The sequence below is a fragment of the Calonectris borealis genome, chromosome 3, assembly GCF_964195595.1.
Source record: "Calonectris borealis chromosome 3, bCalBor7.hap1.2, whole genome shotgun sequence".
Lineage (NCBI taxonomy): Eukaryota > Metazoa > Chordata > Aves > Procellariiformes > Procellariidae > Calonectris > Calonectris borealis.
This window is the reverse complement of record NC_134314.1, coordinates 64,620,788-64,634,541: the sequence shown is the minus strand read 5'-3', so window position 1 is coordinate 64,634,541 and position 13,754 is coordinate 64,620,788. Positions and strand designations below refer to the sequence as shown.

Here is a 13,754-nt window from a genome sequence, read left to right as displayed (position 1 = left end):
TGTACTTTGGTTTGGTTTCATTCTTGCAGTGTATTCTTTTTAGCATGAATTTGGAAGTGCTAGATGGCTGTCTTGCTAACTGACTGTTTCAATAAACTGTCTCTCTGTATCTGTATCTTACAGTATTGTGAAATTCTATGGATTGCATAAGCATTATTAGTGCATGTGATTTTCATATGTTTTAGTATATTTCTTCTTGTACTATATTTAAAATGTGTAAATTAATAAAATTTATATAATATTTGTTTCCCTCCATAGGACATGTTGATGCAGGTAAAAGTACTTTAATGGGTCATCTGCTCTACCTTTTGGGAAACGTGAACAAAAGAACTATGCACAAATACGAACAGGAATCTAAGAAGGCTGGCAAAGCTTCATTTGCCTATGCATGGGTCTTGGATGAAACTGGTGAAGAAAGAGAAAGGTAGAAATATCTTTTAACGGGAATTACCTTTTTTCCCTGAAAGAACAGCATTTGTTAGGAAATATCAATCTACTAATAGTGCTTTGGTAGGAATATTCTAAATGTTTAAAGATATTTACTCAATACTTATTAGAAAATATTTTTCTTTGTCTATAAGAGTACATGTTATCAAAAGAAAAAAATAATATCCTCATTTGGTTACAAGAAATGTGAAGGAGAAGTTGAGTATTTCTTTATATACTTCTGTGCTGTGGAGTGCAGTGTAGAACTACGATGCGGAATGCTTCTAGTAGCTGAGTTTATTTAAAGCTGCCTTACTGGTTTATTGCTGCCAAATTTCTCTCAGTTTGGTTATCATTGTATCGGAAAGTTCTAGGTTAAATTTTTCTATGAAGGGGTGTCAGAATTACAAACTAAGCTTTGAAGTGTCAGTTCATCACATGACTTGCATTACATTGAATATAAAAGCTATAAGTTAATTAAATTAATAAGTTATATTTGTATTCTTTATAAACTGCCTTTAATAACTTGAAATACAAAATTTAAAATTAAATTTAAAATTAAATTTTGTCATGTTGAAAAAGTATGTAATGGGGAAGCAGTGAAGCTAATTTAAAATTAAAATCTGAAAAAACTTTTAAGAACACTATATGGGAAGCTAAAGACATGATATTCTGTGTTCACAAAATAATAAAAACCGGCATTTTTTTATGCGTTTATATTTTTACAATCACTTGTCACCCATGGTTTCATAGCCTATTAAGCTCTGCTGGTTGGAAGGATAACATTCACAATATAAACTGATGCTGAAGAACATGGAGTAAGGCAGTCCCTTCGTCACTAGAGTTACTGAAAGGCAGCTCTAGAGGTCTGCTTTTCCAGCAAGCAGGTTTCTTTCAATTTTTTTGTGCAGGTTAAACCAAATGGAAGCTATGAAGTGAACAGTTTCATGATTGTGTTTTTAGTAGCTTACTTTATATCTTTATGAAGCTCTCAAAGCAGTTCTAATGGCGCATTGCATGTATACTTTGTTTAAGGGGAGTGACAATGGATGTGGGTATGACCAAATTCGAGACAAAGACTAAAGTAATTACACTGATGGATGCCCCAGGCCACAAAGACTTCATTCCAAATATGATCACAGGAGCTGCACAGGTAGAGATGGTCTAAACCTCTTTTTTGAATAGCTTTATTATTTATATCTTTTTCTTAAATTGGTTTGCTGCTTCTTTTAAAATCGAAGATGAAATCGAATCATTGATGGTGCTAAGATATCTTTGAGGTTTTCATGAGTTTACTAAACTTAAAAAAGAATGTGTGTGTTTAACTTTGAAGGCAGTTGCTTTTCTTTTTTTGGGACATAAACTTTTTGGAAGAGAGTTTTATTATATTTAAGTTACTTAGAGGGAAGTAATTTGAATACTAAGTTGCAGTTTGATAAAATCAGAGTTGAGCTTTGAAAGCTATTCATATGTGGCATATGTCTATTCAACAAGAAGTTCTGTGAAAGTGGTCCTGTAGGTAAAGATTTTAAGTGGTTTTGAGCTTAAAGAAAAAAGATTTGGAGAGGTCAAACAAAAGGCGTTCTTCTGTTTAACAATGTAGAGGTGTAATTTTTTCCTGAAGCTAAGCTACTGTGTAGAGATTTTTGCTTCGTGCATGTCACTACAGTCTGAAATGTGAGTTTGATCGTAAGATCTCAGTAAGGATGGGTACTGTTAGTATAATTTTACAGGGAGACAACTATACTGTAGGAAGACTGGTTTGCCCCAAATTCTGCTCTAGCTCTGAAGCAGAGCCTGGGTAAGAATTCAGAAGTTGTGACCCAGTGGTTAGGCTGCAGAATAGTCAGAAGTTTGCAAATTATGGTTTAGAGCTTGTACAGTCATCTATATTGTGGAGCATATGTTGTTGGAAGTTCAGGAGTTTTAAAATTAGAAATGGATCTTTAGTTTCAGAATGTGGAAAATGTCAACTCAGCCATGCCATTTTCTTTACAACTTTAATTTAAATTGGTTTGTCTTTTGGGGGAAAAGTAATACAGGCAGAAGTGTTAAGAGAAGACTTGCAGATCCACCAGCAGTTGTATCAGTTCAGCAGAAGATGGGGCTGGCCAAATAAGACTTGGTATCTCTGTGTTCCCTCAGCTCTCAGGATGATGAGGGGCTGGTCTATTCTGAAGCCTGTTAAGGAATCACTGAAGCCTTGCAAGTTTCTGTTGCCTATTAGAGTAGGCTCAGCGCTGAAGCAACGGGTGGAAGAAAGCAAACGTGGAAATGGCTCTGATGCCTTTTTATCGTGGAGAATTCTGTTAGGAGGTGAATCCCCAACTGCTGTTATGCAAAATGCAGATCAGCCTTATCAGGGCCAGGATCTGGCCTTTGATACATATGGTTAATTCACATGAGTCCTCAGGCACGGTTTTTATAATTTGAAAATACAGGATGTCCTTTTTTTGAGGGAGAAGTTCACCGCAATGCACTTCTGAGGCTGAGAGCTGTGGGGAAATTCATCCCTCATCCTTTTCCCGTTCTCACGCTTGCGCCGTCTCTGTATGAGCTGTGGGGATTTCACGCCTAGGACAAGGCGAAGGGAATTCAGAGCCAGGACAACGTGCTGTCTCTGTTCCTTCTCCTGGCATCCTGAAGCATAAGCATATAAGGAAAGGGAGAAAGTACCACTTTTTCTCCTCTCTCTTTCCATTATGTCCATCTCATGAGTCCTGTGAAATTGTCTTAACACCTGCCTCTTGACAGCAGTACCTTTATTGTTCACGTCTGTTGCCGTTGCTTGATACATGATGATGGTCTAAATGGCTGTTACTTACCAAAGTAGGAAAAGTACAAGAAATATTAGCAGCATTTGAGGTTAACAGCAAAACCTGTGGGTTTTGCCTGTGCTTACATGCTGACTTTTGGGCAGTGCTGTAGACTCTGTGATACCTATTTGGTCTTAATGCTGTGGCAGAGAGTTTGCCTAGGTGATAAAATAGGCTACTTCATCTTTTCCACCTTGTGATTTTGGCATGCTCCAGTGTGCTGAGTGGACTGTGAGGCATCCACATCCAACACGCAGTCGACCAGTTGTCCCAGTTGTATAGTGAGGTGATTTATCTGTAATTTTTGCAGCTTCTCACTATGAAGGTGTCCAGACTGAGGCAGGGAGAATTGGACATTGTGCTCATATCTGTTCTTAAGCTTCTGGAGCATGGGCTGCTTTTGTCCACTTGAGGTCTGTGCAGCACATCCATAGTAGGTAGTTTGAAGAGGACAGGTTCCCAAAACCAAGAGTTGGCTTGTGTTTAACAGAAAATGGTGGTTTATGACATGAGATGACATAATGCCATAATATCTCACCAAAGTGGGCATGACACAGATAGGACTGAGCAGTTTCAATTAGATTTGAAGCTCATCAAGATTCCTCCTCTGTAAAGTACATTTTGTGTGAAATGTTGCTGATTGGCATATTTACCCGGATTATTTCCACCTCTTAACCACTTTTGATTGTATTTTTTTTTAATCTAGGCTGATGTGGCTATTTTGGTTGTGGATGCTAGTAGAGGAGAGTTTGAAGCAGGGTTTGAGACGGGTGGACAAACTCGAGAACATGGATTATTAGTGCGCTCTCTTGGAGTGACGCAGCTAGCTGTTGCAGTCAATAAAATGGACCAGGTACGTGCTTAATTTTTTCATTTAGTTGGAGGGCTTCCGTCTAGAATTGTGGACCCTAAGTTTAAGCATCAATATTGTGAAACTAATAATAAAGTACTGTTTCTTTCTTTGATTCTCATCTCTGTCTCTTGTGTTTCGACCTTACAATACTTTTTATTTATGGGTGTATTTTCAAAGCACACAGAAGGATAGTTTTGGTGCTAAAATGAGTAGGGGTCCCTCTTGTACTTGCGAAAATCTCACATAAGCAGTTAACCCAGTGGCATCTGCAAGAGCATCTTGGTGGTCATTCAGGTCAAGACCCCAAGAGCTTTATTTAAACCTGTAAGGTGTGTTAAATATTACTAGCTGTGTTTTAGATTATTGCTGTGTTGTAGATGTTATTGCTGAATCTGAATTTTGTGTAAACTTAAAAAAAAAAAACAAGGTGCTGTTCAAGGACAAATCAAACTAAGGGGGCTTGCAAGTTAAGTGGTGTGTTGTTTGCTATCAGTAATTGTTAATGTGTATGCTCTTATGTATTCAACTATGAATCCACCTGGAAGTCTCATATTTATAAATATTTATACATCTACTGGTACTACAGAGTTGATGACATGCAGCTGTATGCTCCAGTCATGGTTAAAAATCTACAATTTTATTATCATAATCTGTTTTCTATTTTAGGTCAATTGGCAACAGGAAAGATTTCAGGAAATTACGAGTAAGCTTGGCCAGTTTCTTAAACAAGCTGGCTTTAAGGTAATGTAAATTTCTGAGGTCTTTGTTGCTTTGTTCAGGCATTTGGGTAGGATGAGCTTTTCTTACAGTCAGGTTACTTTGTGTCACTTCCCTGCTATTACTATGTGCACAAAGTATAGCAGATTCCTTTTCTTACTGGTAGGGTGTACATTGAGCCCTGGATAAGGTTAGTCAGTTTTTTAATACTCTTCCCATCATCATCTTTCTTTAGGTCTGTTGAATCTTTGGGGCACTCGCCTCATTTGTAGTTTCCTGGGATTGTTGTCTACAAAGCAGAACAGACCAAGGGTCGTCTATCTTAATGGTCAGGATTACATGAATGACAGTAGAGAGCAGGTGTCAGTGTGGATTATGAACTCGTAAGAACACTCTCCATTTGCCATTCTTGACTGTTGTTCTCGCATCTCCTCAGTTCCAACTACTATCCATTTGCACTATCTGTGGCTTTCCTGAAATCCCTATGTATAAACCAGCAATTCAAACGAAAGTTTTGCCTGTCAGATACGGAATTGGAGTTTGTTACCTGAACTCAGTTTCTAGTTGTTAATGTTGCTATAATCATGTTTAAATATCTCCAACTCTTTGTGATCCAACTGTGATCAGGCAAGAGGTAAACAGAAAGGAAATGGATCCACCAAGTAATCTGCCATCTCCAGGGGAAATATGAATGTGCCAACTGTTTTTTTATAGCTTAGATGTGTAATATTGAAAAAATGCACCTATTGCTTCTGCTAGAAGATCCTGTTGTTAATGTATGCTTAACTTCTGTTTGTTTTCTTAATTAGGAATCAGATGTGGCTTATATCCCAACAAGCGGCCTTGGTGGTGAAAATCTGGTCACAAGGGGTCAGTCAAGTAACCTCACGCAGTGGTATAAAGGAAAGTGTTTGTTAGAGCAAATTGGTGAGTGCAATTTTCCTCATTTAAAAACTAATATATCTTAGTCCTGTGTATTTCAAAACTTATTTTGGGGGTAATGTGGGACAAAGTCTTTGGAATGCAATATAGTTGATATATCCCTAAGCGAGAAGTTGTTGAGATAGTTATCGCATACAGAAATTCTAAAAGGTCTTTATTGATTTATTTGCAGATTCTTTCAAGCCACCACAGAGATCAATTGATAAACCATTCAGGTTGTGTGTTGCTGATGTCTTTAAAGGTTGGTTGTTTTTATAATATTTTCACCATCATTTCACTGATATTTAACACAAGTGTTGAAAAATGATGTAAAAATAATACTTAAAGTAGGAGCTTTATGTGTATCAGTAGTCTTGAACAGGAATAGTAAGTTTTCAAGCACTGTCCTTTATCGAATTTTAGATAGTACCGCTGAAAGAGAAACACACTGGAAAAGAAATTGAGGAAGAAAATCTGCATGACCAGCTAATTGGCTGTGTAATGAGTTGATGGTTCTGTGGCACAGAATTTGGGAGTTTCTCTTTCCCAAACTGGTTCTTGTTGCCTAAATGAATGTTTCTCAAACTTTTCACGAGTGTGACTTCGGGCTCTTTTACCTTCCACTCCCATATTTTAAAAAAGTTTGACTTGTTCCTTTTATGCTTATTGTTGTAGCTGTAAATAATGATAAATTCCTTCATTTTCATATAAGAATTTGGGGGGTGAGGTGGAAGAAAAGGGTGGTGGTAGTGAGACTGTTATAACCAGCCAAGGATTTAATGAAAGGCAGCTAGCTATTCTCTAGCACTAATAGAGATATGGACAACAAATAACTATAACTAGTCCTTATTCCCATTGTCTGGAGAAAATAGACTGCTTTGAGCCCTTAAGATTTTCATGGTAAACTTGATATTTTTTTTCAGTTGAATGCATTTACATTTACAGGTAATTTAGAAGAAATAAGGTTTGTAACACTCACCCTATTTGAAACGTTCCGTTGGTCCCTTGAGAAATGTTGCAAACTAAACAACAGCATGATTTGAAATGTTGTAAATATTTGTAATCAAATATTATTATTGAAATTCATATTTTAAAAGAAATTTTACTTTATATATATAGGGTGTTTATAGGAGAAGTACAGACAAACCAGATCAAAATACTGATTGTAATTGAAAAATCAGTTTTGTGCAATTTTCATGTGGGTCTTTGAGAAAACATTAGATGCTGTACATACCCTGGGTTAGCTGACTTAAGGTACTGAAGCCATAATGTTAAATATTGAAACCTGGCATGAGAACTTACCCTAGTGTGTTACCACTAGTTTCATCATCTAGGCCATCACTGTATTTTTTTTTTTTTAATTTTTTAATTTTGTGAGCTGTGGGAAAGTGTGTTAGCATTATTGATTGAGATCTTTCATAATATTATCACAACTTTTTTGTTGCAATAATCATTTTTGTGTTGAGCTAAGTTTCACAAAATGAGCAATTCTGACTAAATCTGTTCTGTGGAAAAGTCTGATTTTTTGCTAAATTATGCAAAAAAATAATGGCTTTGGAAGGGACTCAATTTACATATACAGGGTTTATCACTAGATGTGGCCTTTTAGGTGTTTTTTAGGCTATTTTTTCCTACCTTGTGATCTCAAAACTTAATGAACTTGGATGCCACCAGAGGAAGTAGCTGCAGGTACGAGTACATGAAGCAACAGTTGTTCTCAGCTCTGTTCCAGTGCCTGTGCATGCTCAGGAGGAGCTCTCCATAGAAGTGTATGAAAAGTGAGAGTGCTATGTGTACTCTTACATAGTTTGGAAAACCCCTTTCTTTAGTAAGTTTGCCCACACATATGATTAATCTACCTCAGCCTGATTTTAGCTGTTGTCCTCCAGAGCCCTCCCAATGTTCTCTCCAGGCAAACCCTCTCCTGATCCAAGTGGTCCCTGCAAATTCCTTCACCGTTGTATCAGTCCCCACTTACCATATTATTATGCTGTCTAGGGTGTGACTTGACCTGACTTTAGAACAGCCTTATCCAGCAGCCAAATCTTGAGGACAAAGAACATGTCTGGCAGAACCCGAGTACCATGATACACAGAAGTCAGGCCAATTTTTATGCCCTGATTCTGTCCCCCCCAATCCATTTTGTACTTGCATTGATTTCATGGGGAGCTGAAGGAACTTGACACTTTGCAGGAAGCAATCAGCATGGGAGAGGGCTTCAAAAACCACACTGGTTTACCAACCCAGAGCTAGTGATGATGTGAAAAAAAGAGAAATGGTTCTTGATTGTGCGTGGGAGTGGTTGGGAACCTGGAACTAGCTCATGTTTCTGGTTGCCTGCAAGTGCTTGCAGAGCCAGCTTCAGGTTCTTTTGTGTACCATATTGAGGCGGTATTTGTACCATGACTTGGAGATTCTTTTTCTAGCAAGTATCTGCTTCTCCAGTTTTCTGTTCTTTTGACATCCGATGTCATCTGTTAATTGACTATATTCATCTCATTTGCTGGAATGAATAGAAGAAAATTAGCTTGCAGCCATACTGGTAATATTTTTCCAGCTAGATAGATGGAAGCATTCATCAATAATGGTGATGAACGCAAAAGAGCAAGTTGGTAGTATGTGACGTCAAGATTTGAGGTCAACTTGCTCTTTTGAATTCAGCTTTAAATTAAGTGTTTAGTCTAATGTGACCCGCAAAATACTAGGATGCTTGCTTATCACTGAATTCTAATGTTCAGCAAAAGGTATATTTGTTGTTTGTATGGATACTGAAAATGTCATTGTAGAATCACTTCAGAGATTCTTTTTAAATACATCTGCAAACACATGCTAAGGAAATGAGGCATTTCTTAAGGTGTATGTGCATAAATGTGCACGTGTAGCACATATATTGAAAATAACTGACATATTCAAATAATGAACAGAGTATTAGGACATTGAAGAAAAATTTTGCAGATCTTTTATTCAGAAATACTGAAGTCATCCACAATTACAGTAGCTCCTCATATTAAGTAGGACTGAATCAATCTGACTTTCCAGGAGTAAATGTAATATGCAGACAGAGCATGTAGGATTCTGACTCAGTTAAACAGTAAATGGCATAGGAATTTGCACCTGTATGCTTGAGAATTTTTATGAGAGGTCTGCGGTATGGTTTTTTATCTGTAATTGTAGTGAGAAAGTGCTGAATTAAATAAAATTGCTAGAAATGAAGGGGCTTAATCTAATATTGAAAAACTAAAAAATATTTCATCACGTACCTGCCTTTTTTTAAAGAAGGATATTTCTCCCTTAGTTCTGAAAAACGTAAGATTTCTGAAAAAAAAAAGAGGTTTTGAATTTAATGTTTCATTTTCATTATGATGCACAGCTGGCTAACTTGCAAGTACTGAACACTCTACCGAGTGGGGAAAAAACCCATCTTCGCTACATTAAAAACTTACCTATGCATTGCTGAAGGGCTAACTTGTGATGGGAAATTGACCTTATGAGGAAGTCTTTTGAAATTATTACTCTGTTTATTACAGACCAAGGATCAGGATTTTGTGTGACTGGTAAAATAGAAGCAGGCTATATTCAAGTTGGAGAACGACTTTTGGCAATGCCTCCCAATGAAACTTGCACTGCAAAAGGTACAGTCTTCAGAAGCGTGTTTACTTTCAGGTCAATACTGGGCTAGAAGCAGTTACTGAAATGGTAACAGACTGTCAAACTGATACTAACTGTCAAACATAAAATGTGAAGGCATAAAACGAATTTCTTTAGATGTGACTGTGTCTGTATAAATATGTCTATGAAGAGTATGTGAAATCTTGCGTGTTTTTTTTTTTTTTAACTTTTTTTTACCATATCAGATATTCCAAATGTTATAGCCTCATGACTTTTGACATTGCTTTATGAAGAACTTGTAAAAACATCCGAGTTCCAGCGATGCCTATAAAAATATGCAGTACCGGCATCATTAATATTCAGCTTTGCCGTGGAGTGTCACTGCTGTTAGGAAGTGTGAGGATGTTGAACAACCTTTAGAAATTAATCTTATGAATTAGATGTGAAAAAGCTTGAGAATTAAGTCTCTGCTGTTTGATGTTCATGAGATTGTCACTGATCCTTTCATAATATACAAACTTTCAGGATATAATTGTTCTGAGCAACCACAAAAGAGAAGAAAATTGCATTTAAATTTCAATACATTTGATTTCTGAAAAGAGGAATAGCTAAGTCAAGACATTACATGTTTAGCTGTTTCCTGATTAAGCTCGCTGTCTTTGTACTGCAGAGTTGTTTTTGTTTCATATGCAAACAGAAAGATAAAATTATGATTTTCCTACACTGACCAATGAATAAAAAATTAAGCCCTCAAAATAAATGAATAGGTTTCTGTATCTAACTATTTAGCCTGAATTCAGCCATGTGCTGGTTCAACTGTCCTGTCCTGTTCCAGAACCGGCCCATTCAGTGTTAATTTGGGAAGCTCTTCAGTGTGCCTGTTTATACAGTTGTATGCACGTTGTTTGCATGCGCAGGAATTTTACAATAACGTGGATGAATATGGGTATCAGACCACTGTAGTCACTCCTCTGTTTTGGGAGTGGAGGAAGTAGCATGGAAAGAATGTAAAGAAGAGATAATTTAATTTATCATACAATATTTACTAAAGCTAGTGTGCACATTAGGATTCCAATTTTTCATTTCAAGAGGCTGAGTTTCACTTATTCTGAATGAGAATGACATGTATGTGTGAAATAATTATCAACACTGCTTAAAAAACAGTACTTAACATGCATGTAGTTGAATCATACTTTCTGGCATGTTTTTGACAATAAATACAATCTGTAGCAAAATAGAACTAGATCCTATAAATGTATGCAGTATTTCTAAAAAGTGGGGTTTTTTTCCTGTCCTTCTTGGTGTCTACCAGAAACTTCAGAATGTTAAGTTAGGAGCAATTAGTTTTGTCCTTGCCCACCAGCCAGGTTATCTTTTAAAGTGATTAAAATACATCAAAATCTGAATAAAATTACTTTTAAAGATGCTTTCTAATAGACGCGATGTTGTAAACGAAGGGCACCGGTTACACTTTTTTATGAAAGAGTTAGCGAACCCACTTAAGGTAAATGAAAGTTGACATAGTACCATTAAAGTATATGAAAGATGCGGTCTAGGGTGTGCGTGTGCCTCAAAGGATGGGTGGGGCAGATACGGAGATATTAGTACTACGACATTTTCAGGACTACGTCATCTGCGCTGTGTGACAAATGCCAGGTCCCCTCCTCTGGCTTAAATAAAGCCATGTTATTGTGCAGGGTGGGGTGAGAGAATAGTGAGTCCTTACCAAGGGGAAAAAAAAACTTCCTCAGTCTTCTCAGTTAAAAAGCTTTTACTCTCAACCCATTCATACTGAAAATTGATGAGTAATGGCTGATGAAGCACAAATGGCCCAAACAGAGCTGTTTGTTTGTAGCTCAGAACCTAGGTACTTCACTGTGAGGTTCTGTTCTTACTCATTTCCAGGAATCACACTGCACGATGAACCAGTTGATTGGGCTGCAGCAGGAGATCACGTTAGTCTCACTTTGACCGGCATGGATATCATCAAAATCAAGTGAGCAAAACTGGGTTTCAGTCTAAGTAACGGTTTGTTTTTAATGAAAAGCTTTATAACTATTACACTTAACAATCAGCGGTTTACTTGAAGAATGATGTGGCTACCAAGATATTTAAAACCAAAGTGATGCCTATCACCTGGCTTGCATGTACAAACGTTGGAAACATCTGCCACATGTACAACGGCAACCTCAGAAGAATACTGTTAGTTTTCATACTTTGCCCTAGTGCTGACACTGGTAACCTTCAAAGCCTTTTTCTTTAAGACTTGTCCTCGGACATTTTAATTGCTGAATTAAGTAAATCCTTATTGCTAAATAAAACAGAATATTTTTTAAGAGCTTATCGAATCATAAATCATTCTAACAAGACACATCCAAATAACTGGCGCTGCGTACCAATAAGTAAATCTGGACAAGTGGAATTGATGGAAATTGTTTATTCAACACATTCCGTTGCTTGTAACATTCGTTTTGGTAAATGTTCTGCTGACCCTTTTTGGGGGAGTCTGATACATTCAGTGAGACAGAGCAAATCTCTTTGTGTCTTTTTCAGTCTATAGGTTTCATGCTAAGCTTTTTAGGTGTCAGTTGTTGTTCAGGCTAGAAAATTGGATCCATAATTTGTACAGCTTTTTACATTCCAGTTGGACTTTAGACAGCAAACTTTGAAGCTACTGTTTGAAAAAGTCCTTGCATTGATAGTTTTGAAAATTTATGCTCTGCTTTTAAGGGAAAAGTACAGGCTTTTCTGTATTGCCATTTCGTAATGGGGTGTGATTCTCTGTGGTAAATGGGGGGTGGTGGTGGGGGAAGTCTTGTTCTACTTGTTGAATGAAGGCTTGAGTCAATTTGTTACCTTGATGTCATTCATCTTTTGGAGATATGTTAGATTTGTCCAGAAAAGGTACGAAGTTTTAAGTTGTCTTGATATTGAGGAAATTTGATTACATCTGATTTATATTTTTAATCATGCTGTTTGTTCTCTTTAGTCATATTTTTCTGGGTGGGATTAATTTTCCTTTCATTTTAGATGGCTAAAACTAGCCACTGTGAAAAAGCTGTGTCTAGTTTACCTTATTGACTTGTAATGAGCAGCTGCTTTCTTGTGACTCCATGTAGAGTTTTTTGGAAATGAGTGCGGCTGAGAGCTTAAGTTTTGAGAGTCCTGATCACGATGTTCTTTATACACAAAATAGTTGAGTTACAGGCAGCAGCCCTGCAATTTTGGGCACCCTGCAGTATTTTATGCTATTGATCTGGAACAATTAATCTCGGAGTGAAAGTTTAATTCTTCAAAGTACCTACACACAGGAAACAGTGACATTTTTAGAAACTGATTAGCAATGGACGTAATTGTTCACTGAACTAGACAGACCTCTTCATGCATACCCACAAAATACCGTAGACATTGTCTAGGAATTAATTTTTGTCTAGGGCTTTAATATGGTGTTCCTGACTTTTTTTTCCCCTCCAGGTTTTATTAAAGTGGTGTTGTCTTTGCTTTGCTTGTCTTAAATATTTATCTTTTTCCAGTGCAGTGATTAACGTTTGTATGTCAAGATATGTATCAGTTTCTTTTGTTCTCCTCTCTTGTAGCGTTGGCTGCGTATTTTGTGATCCCAAGGAACCCATTAAAGTTTGCACTCGTTTCAGAGCTCGGGTTCTCATCTTCAGTATTGAGGTTCCAATCACTAAAGGATTTCCTGTAAGTCTCTGTGAACAAAGTTCCTGTGTTCATTACAGGTTGCTCAGGGCTTTTCCTCTCCGTGTTCAACCCCCCGAATATGAGAGGCATTTAGCATCCAGAAGTGGTTCTGTCTCTCCAGGACCAGACAGACAGAACCTTTTCTATAATTTGAAGAGGATGTAAGGGACTGTTGTGGCTGCTTGTGCATATTCTTGCTGGCTTCTAATACATAGCTGAGCCATTTCAGAGAACATGAGTTCCACCACAGTCAGGCTAGGCTGGCCTTTAGAAAACTCGTGCCTTGTAGGAGTACAATCTTAGTTGTAAGATACCTTTTAAAATAAATAAAATATCAGTTCACGCTACAGAACTGCACTGAAGTGGCAAAAGCAAAACACTTGAGAAAGAAGATTGTATTTGTGATGAATTAATACGTGTGTAGAAATCACAAAGTTTAGGGGCTAGGAACAGTTACTGAATGTGAGGCAGAGAACTCCTGTGAGAGAAGTTTTATAAGTATTTGTTTAAAAAATCAGTCTTAAAAGAAGTTGGTATTTTCAAGTATTAACACGTAGGATTTCTGATTGTTGTAGAATGTTTAATAACTGGAAAAAATACTTTTAGGTGCTTTTACACTATCAAACCATAAGTGAACCTGCCACTATTAGAAGACTGTTGAGTGTCCTGCACAAAAGCACTGGTGAAGTGACAAAGCAAAAACCTAA

At 37.1% G+C, this 13,754-nt stretch overlaps 1 protein-coding gene across 13 annotated transcripts in view; it reads left to right on the top strand.

The window, feature by feature from the left end:
* HBS1L (HBS1 like translational GTPase) overlaps positions 1-13,754 on the top strand; it is a 59,421-nt gene that overhangs the window by 42,810 nt on the left and 2,857 nt on the right. For all 13 annotated transcript variants that reach the window (XM_075145866.1, XM_075145863.1, XM_075145870.1 and 10 more), the window contains 10 exons: positions 259-424; positions 1,462-1,579; positions 3,949-4,095; positions 4,762-4,836; positions 5,622-5,739; positions 5,927-5,995; positions 9,261-9,365; positions 11,248-11,338; positions 12,939-13,047; positions 13,654-13,754. In XM_075145866.1, the coding sequence (XP_075001967.1) occupies positions 259-424; positions 1,462-1,579; positions 3,949-4,095; positions 4,762-4,836; positions 5,622-5,739; positions 5,927-5,995; positions 9,261-9,365; positions 11,248-11,338; positions 12,939-13,047; positions 13,654-13,754 (1,099 nt within the window). The remainder of the gene's footprint in view (positions 1-258; positions 425-1,461; positions 1,580-3,948; positions 4,096-4,761; positions 4,837-5,621; positions 5,740-5,926; positions 5,996-9,260; positions 9,366-11,247; positions 11,339-12,938; positions 13,048-13,653) is intronic.